Raw genomic sequence first — 19,597 nt, 5'->3', positions numbered from 1 at the left:
GTAGGGAAAGAAGAAAACAAATCAGTTTACAGCCAGCTTACTGCAAATTTTCACACCAAATAAGCACAAATTGCTCCAAGAGTCTAAAGTAGTTTTTCATCACCTGTAATTCTAGAAGTACACAAAAACTCACAGAAAACTGAATTTAATATGGAAAATCTGTTTGCTTCACAGCTTTAGCAATAGTCACCATGTTCAGCCATTCTACTTTGAAATCAGAAACACCAGACAGAGCATCTTTCCTATTACTGCATTTCCAGGTGACAAAAATAAATTAAAATAGCTGGAAACTAAACAGAGGTAAGACTCAAGAGTTTGGTGTGGACAACAGAAGGCTCCAGGGAGACCTTATAGCCCCTGCCAGTGGCTCAAGCAGCTCCAAGAGAGCTGGAGAGAGACTTTGGAGAAGGGGGAATGACTTCTCATTGCCAGAGGGGAGGGTTAGATGGGATATTGGGAAGAAATTCTTGGCTGTGAGGGTGGTGAGGTCCTGGCACAGGCTGGCCCATGCCTGGAAGTGGGCCTTGATGGGCAGGGCTTAGAGCAACCTGGGCTAGTGGAAGGTGTCCCCACCCATGGTAGCGGGGTGGAACAGGATGATATTTAAGGTCTCTTCCAACCCCAACCACTATATGATTTTATGATTTAAAGCTTTGATGTAAACTAACATGAATATCTGTAATCAAACTTTAAAACACAATCTTTAAACACACTCATTTCCTTTCTCAGCATTCTATATATTAATTCATCCAGATGTTTTGTTTCCTGAAGAAAAAAATTGAGAAAAAAAATTTTCACATTACCTGCTGGCCCAAGTACTTTAACCCATCTAAATTGACCTTCCATTCAATCAAAAGCTGAAAGTGTTCCTTCTTGCCACCCCAGATCCTCACAACAAAACAAGAGACAGAGGTATCAAGACGATCAGGCATTATTCCAAAGTCCAGACTCCTCCATGTTGGATTCTAAGTATTCAAAGAAAGATAAATACAGTTTAAATAAGCTGAAACTAGTCCATAAATCTACAATTCAGAAAGCAGCAAAGCCCACCTCAAAGAGAATTAGGAACAACAGCCATTTCAAGCTCTGCTGCGTCCTTACACAGTTTGCTAGAGAGAATTCCTCTGTGAAAAGGTACATGCTGTAAAGTACTTCAGAAACTGTGAATGGGTTTTGCTTCCTTCCATTACAAGGCATCAAAGAATTTACTTCAGAAATTACTAATTCAGTTTAACCAAATCAGGAACTTTCAAAATGAACGTAACATTCCTTTCACAGTTATAATTCAGCTTCTGAAAACCAGAGTATAGCATGTATTCCCAAAGTTAAATGCTGATATATTCCCCAGTAATTAAATTTGCAGAACTTGCTGACATATTTATTCACATTCTTCTCCTCCTGACTGATGCTCAATCCTCAAATGCTGTCACTAAAAGCTCATCTTTACTCCACAAGATCCAACTTGCACCTGGAGCTTTTCAGAACCAACACACATTAAGCTAAACTGCAAATTCCACCAGAACTCAGATTTGCAAAGACAACTTGCTCCAGGAATTTCCACTCATCTCTAACAACATCTAAAGAACTGACCCAAGCTGTAACAAAACCAAGTCAATCCCACATTACTAGTGCCAAGAGACAACAGGGTGTCCAAAAGGAGAAATGGGAAAGTGCTTTTACTTAGATTTATTTCCCTGCCTCCTCTGCTGAACACAGAAACAGTAGCTCCTGCAAAACAAAAGGTAAGAACCCACCACCCTATGAAAGAAGTCGCCTTCCCTTCTAGTGCTTAAGCAGCTTGGAAAAGGCCTAGCATCCCTGCACTGGAATGAGTCAATTTGAAATAGGATGCCTCTGAAAAGAAGGAAGAGGCCAAGTTACTTAGTAAGGATTACAGAAGAAATATATTAAATCAAGTCCTCCTAACAAGAAGAAGTATTTCATAGCTATTCAGGCACAAGAATACCAGGTCATTCAAATACCCATAGGTTATATACAGGATGTCTTCAAGACATCTTTTATTTAGATTTGTGTTATTCTCTCTCTTATATCCTGTGGTTAGTTTCCCTTTTTGTTGTTCCTTTTCCTGATTTAGAATAGACAGAACTAAAAATCCTAACAACGTAAGAGAGAAACTGGAGAAGTTAGCAGCCTTGAGTAAGCAGACAGCTCTTCCTTCATTCAGGAGGGTTTCAAAGCATTTACCCAGGGTGCTATAAATAGAGCAGTTCTGCCTTGTTAATGGAGGCATTAAAAAGTGTTCAGCAGGTTTTCAAACTCCCTTAGCCAACATTTGCAACATCCTACTCCTATCCTATTACTACCCTTGCTCATTTGTAATAAACTGTTCAGTTCTGGCTCCTTCATTCATCTAAAATGAAAAATTTAGAAAATCTAACATGTTTTCAAACTTCAGTTTCTTACAGCTATTAGCTCTTCAAAGAATACATGTATATATCTGGCAGGTACACATTCCTTGCTGTTTTCCTACACAACACGAAGATGTTAATAGAAACCAGCATTTCTACTACTCAGCAGCTCCCTATTCTAACCCTAATGAAAAGAATCTGAAAAGGAGGAGAAGAACACAATGCTCCTACCAGAACCAAACAGTGGAAAGACACATTAAACAGTTATGGTATTCAGCAGAGAAATCAGTATACTGCACTAAAAACACAATTTTTAAAACAAAGTTCTTCCACATTAAAGTAACTTACCAGAGAATTCTTGATCACCTCACTCTTATAAAATTCTGAAGAAAAATAAGTAAAAAAGCACCTTTAGATTAGCTTAAACACTAATACAGATCTTAGTATTTGAAACAGAAAAAAAACAAAATAAGTAACAATCAAGAATGACAAATGTTAGTGGATCCAGTTTATTAGTAACCGATTCATAAGACAGACTTTGAAATGCAGTCATAGTTTTGACTAAAATTACTCCTTCAGACCCACTTATTACAAGTCATTATTTAAATTTAGTATTTCATCTTTATACCCATGATAATCCTCAAGTTTTACAAGGCTTTGATTTCTGAGGAAAGAACATGGCACGGTAGTTAACAGAATTTGGATGACATTTGCAAAAATGACTGGTTTGCCACACAACCTCTTCCTGGAACACAGCAGCTTGGAAAAATTAATTACAGCACTTTCCTGCAGAGCAATGGTGACCTGTTCCAGGTGCTCAGAGAGGAAGCTGCCAAGTTACTTGACAAAGGTGCTAACAACCCTGTATTTAAATGGGAATAAGCAACTGCTGGCACATGAACCCTGGCTTTCCCAGTCAAAGCAAGAGCTTAAAAGACTTTAGACAGCTCTAGAGACAGGAATAAAGACTTTGTACAATATCCCAGCCCAGCTGAGACCAGGGATAAAGCTTTGCTGAAGTGCAGAAGAGTCCCTAACACCAACCATTGAGAAACAGTCATCAGTGACAGGTTTAACCAACCACCACAACAAAGTCCAGGCCGCAAGCTCAGGTTTTGTATTCTTATCCTTCTATAACACCAACCTTGGTAAAAAAAGCAAGGCAAGATGCCAGATGTGTCACTGTGCCAGATGAAAATAAAAATGAAGAGAAAATCAAAATTCATCTCCAATAACACCAAAAGGAGCATGAAAATTTATTTTTAATAACATCTCTCCACAATGAACTATATATTGTAGTAGGAAAGAAAAGCAAGAAAGAAAGGAGACCTAATGTTCACACACAGTTATCTAAACTGTAAACAGGTGCCTGGATGCTTCACGTCATTGGCTGGCAATTCTATTTTTTGAAAACTTTGATAACAGTATGTGCTGATGTATAATCTGTAAAACAACTGGTATGCACACAGTGGGACACTCTTTCCCACAAAAGGCAACCAAAGCTCCAAAAGCTTTAACTTTTATGTGCCCTTGGAAGTTCCCAATTTCTTACATCATCAGATGCATTGTCAGGCAAGAGCAATGACAAAAACAGGCTGATTTAAAAGACTACAAAACCTGTCATCTCTTTTGCCTCCTTGGCTGCTAACACAGAAAGCTTTCATGAAATTGAGGAAACTAAAGAGCTCTTTTCCAGTGTTAGCAAAGGTGATGCAACTAATGGCTGAAAGTTTCAAGACAAAAAAAAAAGGAAGAAAGAGAATTCATATCAGAAGAATTCAAAGATTAACTAGCAAAAAGGCTGATAGCAAGCCTGGTTTACCTTTGTAGATCTTGGTGTTATCACACAAGTGAAGAGTGAAGTACGTATCCAAGAGGCGATGGCCATTCTTATTAATAATGTTACGTGCAGCAATATTCCGAAGATGACGAAGACGGCGCTAAAAATAAGAAAAAAAAAATCAAAGAATTTTCTTAGATTGATAATTAACCCTTTCTCTTTTTTCAAAGCATTTTAATGATTCCCAAAGCAGTGTTGTTAAAAAAAAAAAAAAAAATCCCACCAAACACTCAATTTTCTCTGTCAGACAACAAGTGTAAACAGCCAGGATTCAGCAAAGCCACGGGACAAGCAACAAGCACTTACAAGCTTGGATTAAGCAACACTGATATTCTAGAGAAGCTATTCTTATTCATGTTCTGTATGTCATTTTTATCCCACATGACTAAATCACCACAACTCTTTGAGCAGTTCCAAGCAATGTGACACTATCAGCTTCAAACACAGCAGCAGCATCACCCAGATGTTTTGCATCATCGCACTGGAAACACTTCCCAGCCAAAACTATTTTCAACAAGCATTAATGGACAAATAGCTCAAACAAATCACCACCTAATCCAGAGCCATAAGGAACTGGCTGAACAAAGCTTCCTGATTTCATGGTAATCCTGGAAACAGCTCTAACAACCTTAAATAAAAGTAAAATACATCAGGAAGACATATCAAGATTTTCAGGGAAAATTAAGGGCACAGTGAAATTTGAGAGTTTCACTGTCAGTTACCATCTGCTGTGATGAGAGTCCTTTTCCCTTGGAATGAACAGAGTAGGATATGTCACTAAAATATTTAGTTTAAGTGATTTTATCCAACTCCAACATTATCTTGGTTTACGACAATACTGCACCTTGAATGAAAATCATCAGATCAAATCAATCTCTCTCTCCCACCTCTCTGTGCCCAACAGCTTTAATAGCTGTGGCTAAGGTCTTAACTTCAAGGCACATCACACTCTTAATCTTTGACAAATATTTTACATTATTAACATCTTATAAAATTTACCTAGTTAACAAAGCAATTTTGCAGGACTGTCACACTTTAATCATTGCTTAGCTGTTGTTTCTATTTTAACTTCGAAGACCCATGCTTCAAACAGCCTCCCATGAATGCAGCACTCAGTGAACTGCCAACTCAAATACATAAAGTTCTCACCAAATCCTTCAGTGTCATATCTTCCCAATCTCTCAACTCACCAGCGTTTCACCCACTACCACGGGGACATTGAGAAATGGCTCCACATACTTTGTGGATCACCACAATACACCAACAAGCCTCAAACAACAGCTTAGTGCGTACTTTTACCTCAGAGTCCATCTTACACCATTTTTTTCCAAAAGTGTCTTTATTTGTAAGGCTGAATCCACCTTAAAAGCTGATTGACCAAAAGCACATTTTAAAAGCTTCTGAAACCAAAAGACAATTTTCCTGTTTGTTGCTTGTCTTAAAAGGCTTTTAACAAGAGTTGAAAGGCCATAATCTGTTTTAGAATCATAGTATGACACTTTATATCACCTAACACCAATCCAGCGATAGATTCGTTTTCCTTCACGGAAAAGTATGAGGAATATGCAATTTTTGTTTGACAGCCTAAAAATCACTGATGGAGTCATTCCATTTAAAGTCTGTTTATGACTTAGACTATAAACAGAGCCTGAGATGGGATGCCCAGGTACCTCTAGTATATACAAAAACTACAAAATTAAAAACAAAAAAAACCCAACGAACAAAAAACGTTCTGTGAGACTACATGGTCCTATTTTCTTAGAAAATTGTATCAAAAATGTCAACAGAAATATTATGCCTCACTTAAAAGAAGCTACATGGACCTCTAATATTTTTTCACATCTAACCGCAAAGCTGGGTAGTATCCGGCTAAGAAGCTAGCCCCGGTGGCTTCATTTTATTTTACATCTGACGCATCGAACGAGAGACTCTTCACTGACAGAGCAGCGTTTCTCTCCGAGAAACTGTAACTGCCGTTCTTTTGCATCTCCCTGCGAAGTTATCCCTCGTTCTAGCGGGATTTCCTAGCAGGGGTGTCGACTGGAACCTCAAATCATTCATCTGGACAAAGTTCCGAGAAGGCGGCCAAGGGTTCCACAATGGTTTATTCTGAGGGTCTCGCGAAGGGTCTTGAAGCTGCTCTTCTAGAGAAATGGGCCAAGGCAGCCCCTTTTATAGGGTTGGGGGGGATTGAAAACTGACCAATTGTAAGGGTTAGGGAAACTAGCCTATGGGGTCACAGAGAAATAAGCAGGCCTGGAGGACCAGAGTGAGGACTCCTGGTTCAATTCCTATGATTCAGCAAATACCTATCTCTAAATATCCCTCCACGGAGCCGTAGCCGGCCCTGCGCCTGCTACAGGGTAGCTTTGCTGGCTGCTTCTATGAGCAACTGAAATACTCCTTAAGAAACGGCTTTGCACATGAATTTTGCTACCTGTAAAAATGATTCAAGAGTTTTATGTGCCATCTCTCTTTTAATTAAAATCAGTAGTAGAGAAATCAATCAACTACCATGCTCATTCCCTTCGTTTCTGGTAACTTTTTTTTCTTTCATCCTTGACAAAGAACAGCCCACACTGTACTCTAAGACAGCAATTTTCTCCAGGTCTCTTTAGGATTGCAAACTAATTTGTGTAATTGCTTTAAGTAAAATGTTTCATTGATTAGCTCTCAAGCAAAGTTAAACAAGTTTCTTACCATTCACAGTCCACAATGAGGTCAACGAGGTTTGGAAAAAAAAAAACCAAAACTGTGGAGTGCCCTAACCTACACCTGCACCTCTGAACAAGATATGAGTCCTCATCTCCATGATTTGTGATTTCCTTGCACCCTTCAGCATCTGGGGGTTAAAGTCTCACTTCTCCTAAACTTGTTGAAAGAGGATCATTAAATTTGGTGTTGTGAGACCACAACATAGTTAAGAACTCAGTGTGCAACAGGTAATGAATGTCTATTTGAATCTGCAGCTTAGCCAGAACTCTCCTCCTATCCATTTAGCGAAGTCATGATGCCAGAGAGACTTGAATACTGAAAATAAATCTTCCTGTTCACCCACTATGTTCACTGATATTATACTGAATTATTCAAATTTCCTCAGAACTCTACACAAGCAACATTCAGAGTTAATTAACCTCTCCTGATCAATGATAATTAGCTGAAACCAGGAGACTCTCAGGTACAAAGACATATCCAAAGACAACTGAAAGAGGTTCTAGAATTCCTCATCAAGGGCTTTGTTTTGTGACAAAGTAAATATCATTTTGAGGGAAGTTTTAACTATCTAGTGTTACCTCCTATGCATTTCATATAATTTTGTGCTGGAGACATTGGAATACACAAAACAAAAACCCCACTGTGTTGCAGCTCAGCCAGCACCAGCATTAGCCAAACACTGCCAAACCCCAGCACTGCATCACCCTTTCTTATTCGTTACACCATAAATAAGCACTTGTGCAGCTGCTCACAGAATCATATCTGGGAGCCAATGTCAATGGAAACTAACCACCTCTCCCTTTTCCTGGGTTAGTTTCACCAGCTCACTTCCTCAATATGGCTGGACCACATGGCTGGACAAGCAGCTGAGCAGACCAAGGAGGAGACAACGCAGCAGCAAGAGGCTGAAGGCAGAGAATGGCTGGAATGAAACCACCAGCTTGAAGTGTACGTGGAGCAACAGAGCCTGGCACTGCCACGAGCCAAGGGGAAGGCAGTTCACAATGAGGCACCAGAGCATTTCAAACCACAAAAGCAACTCTTTTTAGAGATTAAACCAGTACACTCTATGTTGAATGCAGCAGCTGCAGATAATACACAAGTCTTTCATTTCCTCCTCCTTCTAGGTGAAGTGCTAAAAAAAGGTCCCTTTTTTTAGTGACAAGCTTCAGCTATTTTGCTCTTTCTGTAAAAGTGTCAAGAAATCTTCATCATGAAGGAGGATTCCCCCAGGATAAGATGCTCTGCAGCCAGAACAGTCATTCTAAAAAGCCCACCTTCAAATTCAAAATACAAGGGCTAATAAACAATCTAAGTGCCTTGACAGCCTCATGAGTCACTTAACTTCAAAAAGGCCAGCGTGAGTGCAAGATGATAGTGCAGAACCTGTTTTCATTTTTAAAAAAAAGTAGCATATGCAATGAGTATGGCTAATTTTCACTGCTATCTCCTCAAAGAGTTTACAGGTTACCAGCAATACAAGACTGAAGACCTCAGAGAGGCATCTACAGCAAGTATCTTAGTGAGATATCCCACAGAAAAAAAAAAGTTATTTTTGCAGAATTAATACCATGGAAAAGGTTGTTCAGCCTTTCCAAGAGCTCTCAGTTCAGCACATGCAGCCTTAACAGGGGCATATCTGTATCAGTGCTTAGCACAGTAGTACAGCAGGTCTAACAGATCATTCTCAGAGGGCTGTGACACAAGTTATTTTGGTTACAACTGTCCTAGACCTTTGCAATTTCCAAGAAAGCCAATGGAGCAGTGAAATTACATTACATGCCTGGTTATCCTTTGCTTTAATTGCCATTCTAAGTTGCATTTGATTAAAAGCAACTGCTATATAGCAACTACATGTTGATTCACATGAAAGAAATTCGTACTTCCTTCTATGTTGAAGATAAATGACTACAAACCAGGAGAAGAGATACACTTTTTTTTTCCATTAGGAGAAATCCTGAGTAGCTTGTATTTTAAAAACACTGCTGCATGTAAAGATAGCACAGGTCTTAAGCAGACAGCTATCCCAAAGATAGAAAGTCTGATCAGGAAAGCTGTAGGAGAGATCTGAAGAGCAGAACCTACCATCAGGTTTCATCCCTCATGCCTGCAGAGGCAGAAAAGCACCTTTCCAGAGTACTACGACAGCATCTTAACAGAGCTGCTGTGGAGCACAGCAATACCATCCCTGCTCAGCGGTTGCCAGCTTCACTCAAAACAAATCAGACTGCTCCACAATCAAGTATTTTCATCAACCTTGTTAAAACAGCTTTTTCATCAGATGATTCTAGACAGTCAGCCATGTCTTCTGAGGTCTAAAGGACAAACTGGTCTGGTCCCTTCATGCTTTAGTTCCCTCAACACTAAGATACCAGAATCTTTCACAACCTCTGCCTAGAATGCCACCTTCAGCATGTTCCCATCCTGCACAATGTGTTTTGCACGGTCTTATGGTGAGGATCAAAAAATTAAACCAAGGTAAAGCCATCAAAACCAAAAGTTAGTAAGAGTAACTAACTGGGTAAGTGAGGGTAACATCTGGCTAAATTCCTCCAATTCAGCTCCCTACAGCTATACAGATGTGCCCACCACAGGAGAGGACAGAGGATGCAGACTTAAGTGTTGAAGTTTCATTACAGCTTAAGCTTATCCAGATGCCACTCTTTGCTTTCCTCCAGGCCTGAAAAACAGAAGTGATAAAGCTGTTCACTGTTTTTTGTCTAATAATCTGGTGTGATTAATAAAAATCACTGTAGAGATGACACAGCAGGGAGGTAAGAAAAAGGAGTAAGTTAAATGAGAGAGAAGTGCACTGCTGTTAACACAAGGTCTGGACTGCTCATGGCAGAAAAACAGGACTACCTACAACAGCATCAAGTATTCATGGAATTTGAGAATTATTTGTTCAAGGCCATATAATGGGTAGCTAAAGCAAGCACGGAGAGTTCTGATTCCTCTTCCATCTTAACCACTTCATTATTCGCTTACAAGAATCTGATGACCTTCAGAAAAAAAAAAATAATGTCAGTATATCCAGGCTGGATGAGAACACAGCCAAACACCATTTTCTATTTCTGGTACTCAGCCATCACACTGACTCCAGCTCTGGCTCCAAGAATCAATTGTGAAGCTCAGGTCACTAATAGAAGCAACAGCAAAGCCCATTCTAATCACATGGAGCCTATCATGCTGTCGGCAGCTGGGATGATCTAATGGCTCACAGCTGGGAAAAGGGGGAGGTCTGTCTTCTCCTTGTCCCACATCTGCCTTCTCCCAGTAGCACAGTCTTCCCTCTTTAGCACTGGCTCTTTTAGCAACACTGATCATGAACTGTACTCTCAGCAGGCCCTTTGACATGCTAAATAAATTTGCAAAGGAGTCAAGGGAGTACCTGAACTTCGGCAAGGCAGGTAGTTTGGTTTCTTCCAGCAAGAACCGTCCAAGATGCCATCAAACAGCCCCCTCTCTGAATGGAGGGTTTGGCTGAAAACTTCCAGATGTTACTAAGTGACAGTGGGCTCACTGCACCCATGGCCATAAGCAAGTTTCAGAAATTCCACCAGGCAGATTTTTTAAGAATTTTATAAACAGAAATAAATTTTTCAGAATGAAGATTAAATTCAATTGCTCAGGGAGAAAGTTTTATGCATCTGTGACTAAATTTGAAAAAGGCTGCACCACTCATCCCATTCCTGATGACTTTCCATATAACCCATATAACCAGAAACTTACTTTTGCCTGAAATGTAAATACAATGGTAAAACCAGCATTAAGAAGGCTGGGAAATCATATTGTACAAGCAAAGTAGAAGTTTACATAAATTACTTAGCCCAAAATCACCAAAATTATACCACCACTCAGGGCTCTCTCAGAGGCCTGATGAGCTGAAAAGCAATTGTCGTATTTCCAGAACTTTCAACACTGGCTAAAATTTTAGCACCAGGTCTACTTCTATAGCTTTAATGGAGTACCCTACTTATCAAACAGTTTTTAATCAAGACACACCAAGACAGTCTTCATCTCTGGGCACAATCTCTTTTTTCAGACTGGTACCTTCCTTACAATTCTGTCAAGGAAGTAAATTCCCTGAATTCTTTTCAGATCAGGATCAGCTCTGACCTCTGTATGACATGGTACACACTCCGTTTTTACCTGGCTTTCAGATGAATATCATAGCTTGGTTCCTTGCTCTATGACCCACAGAAGCTCTAGAAGAATTTTAACAAAATCCTTCCAACTATTTTAGCATTAAAGCAACTTAGCAACACAAATGTTACTACAACAAATCCACTGTTTTTGAACTGAATAGACCTGAGCTTGCAATGTCAGCTACTTAGATGTCTGGATATTTGTAAGAATTAAGCCATATTAAAACAGAGGGCTCTGTGTGCTTTGTAGCTCATAGCAGACAGGTTGAGCTGGGTCTTTTTCTTAAAAAGCATAAAACCTCCAGCCCTAAACCAAAAAAAAGTTACCCAAATATGATCTATATTTAGTCAACGTGAGCATTATTTATTATCACAGCACTGCTCTACACCTCCATATTGCACCTTCCAACTTCCTCAGATTTTCACTATTTGCCTTCACCTCTCCATCCCAGTTTGAATATTAAGAAGCAATCACATGATCCAATCTCTTGGAAGTCAAATGGTAGACAAAAATTCATAAATAATTTTACCTAAGTTTTCAAGCTGCTTCATTTTCCAATTTAATACCTTTTTTTTTTTTTTTTTTTAAGTGGAGCATATCTCACAGAAGGCTTGGGTCACCTCTGCTGCAAAATATAAAGCTTTTAATACCCAAGAAATGTACATGGGAAGTTTAGGCATTACTCAGATGTATGGTTACTTAACAAAACAGGAAGGGCAAGAAAATGCTTGTACTCTAATTTACACACTCGCTAGGAAGATTTACGAGGTCTGCAATTTAACAGTTTTCCACAGTTCAGAGTCAAGAGAATCAAATGGGCTTTCAGATTTACTTCTGATGCAAAGCAGAAGCATTTGATATGAAATTTTTGTGGGACACACCATAAGGAATTTTAAGGAATTCTATTTTAATGTCTTCCAGCACACACTTGAAGACAGCAAGGCCCTCAAAGCATTAGTTCATATACAGCCATAATTAGTTCAATGAATCACTTGTAGTTCTCCTTATGACTGCACTCCTTCCTATCTCCATTTCCCCATGTCAAGCGATCAACAGGCATCCAGGAACTCCTTTCTCTTTTTAAGATTAAGCTACTTTCTTGCAAGTGCCTTTAAGAAAACGATTTCTACTAGGAATCAGAACTGAGGACAGCACTGGTTCGAAGATGCACTGTAGGAACACAACTACACTTTTTTTCCTGTGAAGGTGCAACACACTCATACATCACATACCTCACATTCCCAAAGATCTTATGCAAGGAACCAGATACACTGAACCTGTGCAGAATGATTTACCCAGACTAAATGACAACAAGAAAAGTCAAAGCCTAAATGACCACAAGAAAAATCAAAGCTATTTCATCAACATGGGCTCAAAGTTTTCTAAGATGCACAATTGTGAACTTGAGTTTACAGATCCTTAAATCAAAGTACCTCCTTTCCTTTACACTTCTGGGCATCTGAAAGGTTTATGAAAGTTTCCCTTAAGAAGGAAAACAGTGCTATGTAGCTTTCATGTGAACACATCAAGGGTCAATACAGGTTTCTAATCATCCATACCCCATGCCATGGCTACTCCTGCTTCTGTACTGCACTGAGAGCTTCAGCAGGAACAGTCAGCAAATGGAAGATGTTCAGAAGACATGAAGTCTGCCCTAATTCACACAAGGAGAAAGTGAAACAGGAAGAATAAGGAATGTCTCAATACTTGACATGGTCCATGCAGAAGCATAATTATTTTCCAGCTCTCTGAATGCAAAACAGTCCTTTGCAAGGTCAGTATGGAATTAAAGAATGCAACATCTGAGGTCAGTGTGAGATCTAACAAAATATGTTAGTCTATGGCATTATCTGCTCCTTTAACACTAACTAAAGCAACAGTCATACCAGAAAGTAATTAAAATAGATGACTATACTGTAACTGAAAAAACTTAAGACTATGTATTACTCTTGAAAGACAGCTGCGTTCTCTGGTCTGTCCTTCCCTGCACCCCTTCCTACTAGCTAAACCTCTAAACTACTTCCTCTCTAAGTAATTCCATTTACACTGAGGAGCAACTCCGAACTCAACTTCTACCCCCACGAAATGATGTAAACAGCTGGTAACTGTTCAGCTGTTTATAGAAAAAAAATCTTCTCTTTGTACCCCATAATCACATGTAGAAAATCTACACCACTTACTTTAGAGTCCAAAATGAATGAAAGAACCAAGACTAAAACTGATGCAAGCTCATGATGTTCACACGACTCACTCATCTTCTGCATCTCTATTTTTTTTTTTTTGTGGTAATTTCTGCAGAAAGACTGTAAAAGCCTGTTTTTTAAAACATATTGTACGGGCAGGTACAGAAGACACATTCAGGGACACAAACAGGATAAAAGTTTAGATGTGGCAAAACAAGACTCAATACACAGAATTAACTTAAACATAATGTTAGCAGGAAGGACTCAAAAGCCAAATCATGTGCCTATGCAGGGTCTCGGGCAAATAAAGTTCTTTCTGGGTATTGTTTCAACAGCTGCATTTGGTTGTGGTCACTATAACATCAAGAGCGACAATCCAGCGAGCTGGTAAACACCACAGCTCCCAAGAGTAAGAACTGTCAGCACACCCTAAAAAATTGCCCTAAACTATGGCTAAGAAAATCTTAGTGGGCAAATATTAGCCACTGGCCAGACAAAGCTCTCCTTGCTAGGTGTATACATAAGATGCAAATAATAGGAAACTAGACAGTCTTTCCATCTTTAACCAAAACCTTTTAGAAGAGGTAGCTCGGAACAACATCTTTCCTTATTGATGCTTTTCTCTGGGTTTGTCTAAATAATCATTTAGTCTCAAGATGAAAGACTGAAAATGCAGCTGCTTCTTTGACACAGCATGGGAACTAACCCACCAGACAGAAAAAGAACATCAGGGTGCAAGTCCCATCTCATTAATAACACACTGCAGCAGTTGAGAGAAGTCTCTTAAGCCTCTTAACATGACCTTGGGAAGGGAGCATTAGTCCACATTTGCTGTGGGAATAACCAGGGAATATCAAGATGATACTCAGAAGGAAGCACCCAAAACAGGGCCTTACAGAAACAACAACAAAATCAAAACAATGGCAATTTTGACCTTAAAGAAGCATTAAAGGACACTCTGGGTTCCACAAGCAAACAGCATATGATGATTAATAACCTGAAGCATATTAATGCTTATCTTGTTGCTGGATGATAAATCAATAGCAAGTAAGTCAGTTTCCCTTCATAAATGAGACTTTAGTCTTTAGCTAGCAAGTTGCTCAATTAAGAACATTCCATAACCCACCACAAACATCCCAAATAAAGCACGAAAACTGATTTAGTACAGCTTTTGGACATAACAGTCTAATTTATCAACAGATCATTTGGTCTGCAAAACACTCCTGCATCCCTTACGGAATACAGAAAGTACACTGCAGATCCAGCCCCAGCTTAACAGCCAGTCTTTTGGGCCTAAATTACAATTTTCCAGTAACTTTAACAACTACGCCTCCTAATTTATCTCTAACAAACACTAAACATTGATACAGATGGATATGGAGACAACTGAGTAAGACCAGCAGGTCACAATTCACACTGTGATCTTTCACTGGAGCAGCACTTCCCACTCAGCATTTAAAGACTGTGTGTCAAAGAGAAGTGAAAGCAATATTCCAATACAATACTTTCCATCCATTATTCTGATTGCCCCCCTCCCCCTATATTTTGTAGGAAAGGGGAAGCAAAATACTTAAGAATCAGTCTTTTTTTCCCAGATAACTCAGGAGAATATATAACAAGAGTAATAGAAAACTAATGTTTAAAAAGATACTATTTTCTCATGGTTTAGTTTTAAGTCTCATTCATGTGCAGCCCTGGGCCCATACAGTAACTTTCTCCACTTTTCCTATACAAGACCCTTCAAACACATTTGCCAGCACACTTTGAAACATCCCTTTCTGCCGTGTTGCCCAAAACGTTGTGTATGAGTGATGCACATCTTTAAAGAAAGAAACCCAAGTCACATCTGGAACTGAACCTGGCAGGGGACGCAAAAGAAGGGCTTCTCCACGTATGCTACCCAGAAAAAAAAAGCCAAAGAAGGTGTTACCTCCTGAAAAATAATGCTGGAAAACTGGTAACAAGGGTGAGGTACTCAACAACTCTTTTGCCTCAGTCTTCAATGACAACCTCTCTTCCAGCACATCCTGAATGGACGGACAGCAGGATAGGGACTGAGGGAACAAAGCCCCTCACACTCAAAGACTGGGTTCATGACCACTTGAGGAACTTGAACGTGAACAAGTCTAAGGGACCCGATGAGATGCATCACACAGTCTTGAAGGAACTGGCCCATTTAGTTGCCAAGCCACTCTCCATATGTTAGAAGTGATACTGGAAGTCGGGTGAAGTGCCAGGTGATTGGAAAAGGGGAAGCCTAGTACCCATCTTTAAAAAGGCCAGAAAGGAGGACCATGGGAGCTACCACTCTGTCAGCCTCACCTCTGTGCCTGGGAAGATCACAGAACAGATCCTCTGAGAAGCTGTGCTAAGGCACATGGAAGACAGGGAGGTGATTCAACAGCCAGCATGGTCTCACCAAAGCAAAGTCCTGCCTGACCAACCTAATGGCCTTCTATGATGGGGTGGCTACATGAGTGAACAAGGGAAGAGTTACAGATGCTATTTATCTGGATTTTGGTAAAGCCTTTGACATGATCCCCCACAACATCCTTCTCTCCAAATTGGAGACATGGATTTGATGAGTGGACTGTTAGATGGATAAGGAGTTGGTTAGACAGTCAGATCCTGAGGGTAGAGATGCTGCTGTGGAAGCCACAGGAGCCATGTATGATGAGCACTGCTCTTGGACTTATACAAGTGCATAAAACTCCAACTGGACCTTTAGGAATGCTAGTCTTAATGTTAATGGAGGCTAAAGAATGTCCTTGAGAAGTTTCACTAGCTGGTTGCTCTGTTTTGCTCTATCCTAAAATACACTTCTGACACCTGTAGCTGAAACCTCATTGCTGCTCCTCTCCACAGAAACTTTCACTATCTGTCAAGAGACGTTTGTGAACTGAAAGATACAGAAAATATTGGGTCACCTGCTCTGACACTATTCATGACTGTGCACAATGGCACAATTTACCCCTTCCCTCCTTACCACCACATCCATACTCAGCAGATACATCTCCCTCCCTCACATACACCCTCCCAAGGCACTGGTTTTGGAGTCCATGACTATGTGCTTTCCTGTTACTAGACAACCACATGTGAAATCTGTTTTGGCCAGCAATTAGCACAGTAGCACTCAACAGATCATTTGACTGTGGCATGACTGCCTCTGTACATTCAGGCTGCATTTTTCTGTCCAATCCCTTCCACTGAGGATATATAGGAGTCTGAAAGGTTTGGGTCCCCCAACCCCTCCACTTCTTTGAACTGCTTATAATGACAGGATTGAACAGTTTGTTTTGAGCATTCAGAAATCCTTAAGTTATTATGACACTCCCAGTTTTCTTGTGTAGAGCAACTGCAAAGAGATATTACTAAAGAATCTCTGCTCCTGAAGTGCAATTATTTCGCATTTTCAGTTCTGTTGTGCTCACTTGTACAGCAGAAGAGAACAACACCCTGACACAATTACTAAGGGATTCAAATGAGGATTTTATGCTTAATCAGATGCATTTCTTTACAGCCATATCCTCTATTTCTCTTTCTTAAAATACAGAATACAACAGCAAAAAGCATTTTTTGCCCGAGTCATCCTGCCACACAAACAAGTTACAGGAGAGGTCAGTCAGTTTTGACATAAGTATCATCACAGCAGCAAAAGGTTTCAGACTTATCTTTTTACTCCTGCAAAAGTGTCAGTAGCAGGAATGCTGTTTTCTAATCAATGTGAATGTTACTGGAACGACTAAAGCTAGACTAAATCCAAATTACACTGTCAGTACTTCTGCCCCTAAAAAGTCTCTTCAGTCATTAAAAGCACTCACCTTGAATTCACAGTTGAGAATTCACAGTTTGTCTTTGGAGAGATTTATAGCCATTGCTCAGACCATCCTGCTCTCAATTCTTATAGTCACTATAAAATCTTAGAGTCAAAAAAATGTAGCTTTGGATGTCCTAGAGAAAGCTGCCTACTGAAACAAATCACCAAGCTGATTTTGTGCTGGCACACAGCAAACAATTACCTTGCCTTACGTAGCATCACATATCTTGGGTCAGCCATACTGTGGCATTACAGAGGTGGTACAATATAGAAGGAATGACTTATCTTTTTCATAATTCTGCAGTAAAATAGCTCCAGTGTGCTGAGCCCCCTTCAAGGTATCTTGCATTTCAGTACCAGACTTTTGAGCTCAGATAATACAAAGAAAGACGGTGCTTTGCTATCAGTGTGTTCAGCTGAGCCTCTCAATTTGAATCTAAGTAAACACAGTACACAGATCCCTCAGCACATGGTCCTCGTGTTAGAAGAGCACACAGCAGAATACCTCAGTCTCTGTCACAGCCTTACACTTGCTACAATGAACACACAAGCAGCATCTTCACTAAATATTTACTCAATTGGAACAGCCTATAATTGATGACTCAATTTCTGCTCCTAGGAACTCCTATAAAAGTTTCTGCTCCTAGAAGAAAAAGCCTGTGTTTTGGTCTCACTTTCACAAACGAAATCCAATGACTAATATCTCAGGCTTCTCCCTGCAGCATTCACTTGGTCCTTGCACAAGCCTGAGAAAGAATGAAGCCAAAAATTCAGCAAGGAGAAGGCCATACTTGATCTCATGGACAATCCATTGTTTCCTGTACAGACAGAGCAGTGTTCATGTTTATTAACACAGAGCAGACCCACATTTCAGAGTAAGCACTTGCTCGCAAATTAGGGTTGGTGGCCAACAGCCACCTCCATTTCCCTCCATTTGCCCCCAAGTGGATGTCTTCTAGAACATGTTTAACAAAAGAGCAGTTATAGATCCACTTCAAGTTAACATCTGTTGATTTCTTCTCTAGGTACTCTTTATATTCCCACCTGGTAACATATAGCTCAAGTAAAACAGATTGTGTGTCTAATTCATAATAACATCGACTGCACTGAGTCAATGAGCCAAAACAACATTCACATCTTACACTATATCTAAAGAAAAGCAAAATTTTGCTAAGTACTCCTGCCTTCACCAGTCCTGCTCCAGCTCCTGTACAACCAAAGTGACCACATGGAAGAGGGGAAAGGGCACAGAGTCGGTTTGATAGGGATTACTCAATGCTCAGGCAGAACCTAGTCTTCCTCACTTAAAATTAATGCTCTCTAAAATGAAAACATGGGACAAATGCCCAGTAAGCCAAAAGCCAACTATCAGCAAACAGGAAAAACAGAGTTAGGTGAAGGAAGGATGCAACGGGGAGAGATATAACATGAGGTATATTTTCAGAATATACCTCATGTTATATCCACACTTGCTCCCCACCCCACCAAGAGGAGGAGGAGGGGACACCCCAGCTGCTCCGGCCTCACGAGGTGCCCAAGTTTAACATGGATTTTCACGGTGTTATTCCTGCTGCAACTCCCACCTTTAGTCTGCTCCAGATCCTTTCTAGGCACAGAAGTAGTCTTCTGGGAGAGGAAACACCACCTGACTCCCCCGGGAGAAAGGCACAGACCCCCATGCATCCTCTCGCCTCCCTACCAGCCCAAGAGGAAGGTGCTCAAACTGCCCCTTGCCTCAGGGACTCCCCTTCCACCAGCTTGGGGACTCTACCTCAGGTACCCCCAGACCTCGGGGAAGCCCCACTGACACCTTGTGGAGTACCTGTCCCTTCACCGCAGGGAGCACCCCACTCACCCGAGGGAGCAACCCCTGTGCGCCTCAGGGAGCTGCTCTCAGTTCAGGAAACATCTCCCTGCACCCCAGAACAACCCACACCTCAGTGAGCACGCTCCCGTGTACACCTCAGGGCATCCCACTCTTAAAACAGCACATCCCCCTCACCTCAGAACACCCCACACGTCAGGGGACACCCCTGATTCACCTCAGGACACCCTCCTCCGCCTCAGCCCCCTCCGAGCGCCGCCCCGAGGCCCCGCCGTACCTGCTGCGAAGGCAGCTCCACATGCAGGGCGCGGGCGGCGGAGCCGGGCGGCAAAGCGGCGGGACCGGCAGCCGAGGTCATCCTCACGTAGGGTCCCCGTTCCGCTCCCCCGAGGCCGCCGGGCGCGCAGGGGTTAATGGCGGCAGCAACGCCAAGCCGGCCGCCCGCTACGGAGCCATATTACCGCAGTGCCGGGGGTGGGCGGGGCTCCGCCTCCCGCGCGCCCATTGGCCCTCTCTCCGTAGGGGCGGAACCCCACGCGCCCTCTCGAGTTGCGACTGGCTCAGTCTGACGCCAATCAACGCCCCGCTGCGCCGGCCCTGTCAAACCGCCGGAACGCGCGCCGGCGCCGATTAGAGCGCCCGCTTCCGGAAGGCGGGACGGCGCCCGATTGCGGGCCATGATTGGAGGAGATGGAGTTT

At 41.3% G+C, this 19,597-nt stretch overlaps 1 protein-coding gene across 2 annotated transcripts in view; it reads right to left on the bottom strand.

The window, feature by feature from the left end:
• Window positions 1-19,367, bottom strand: part of UVRAG (UV radiation resistance associated) — a 92,972-nt gene extending 73,605 nt beyond the window's left edge. The window contains exons 1-4 of one of the 2 annotated variants that reach the window (XM_059873210.1): window positions 19,176-19,367; window positions 4,192-4,309; window positions 2,718-2,752; window positions 804-965 (exon numbers count right to left, since the gene is read on the bottom strand). In XM_059873210.1, coding sequence (XP_059729193.1) covers window positions 804-965; window positions 2,718-2,752; window positions 4,192-4,309; window positions 19,176-19,256 — 396 coding nt within the window. In that variant the 5' untranslated portion in view covers window positions 19,257-19,367. The remainder of the gene's footprint in view (window positions 1-803; window positions 966-2,717; window positions 2,753-4,191; window positions 4,310-19,175) is intronic. The other variant, XM_059873219.1, reaches the window with a different exon arrangement.
• Window positions 19,368-19,597: the final 230 nt, after the last annotated feature.

This window comes from Haemorhous mexicanus, chromosome 2 (genome assembly GCF_027477595.1).
Source record: "Haemorhous mexicanus isolate bHaeMex1 chromosome 2, bHaeMex1.pri, whole genome shotgun sequence".
In the NCBI taxonomy this organism is placed as follows: Eukaryota; Metazoa; Chordata; class Aves; order Passeriformes; family Fringillidae; genus Haemorhous; species Haemorhous mexicanus.
Note: the sequence above shows the minus strand (reverse complement) of the source record. Positions and strands in the feature narration are given on the sequence as shown.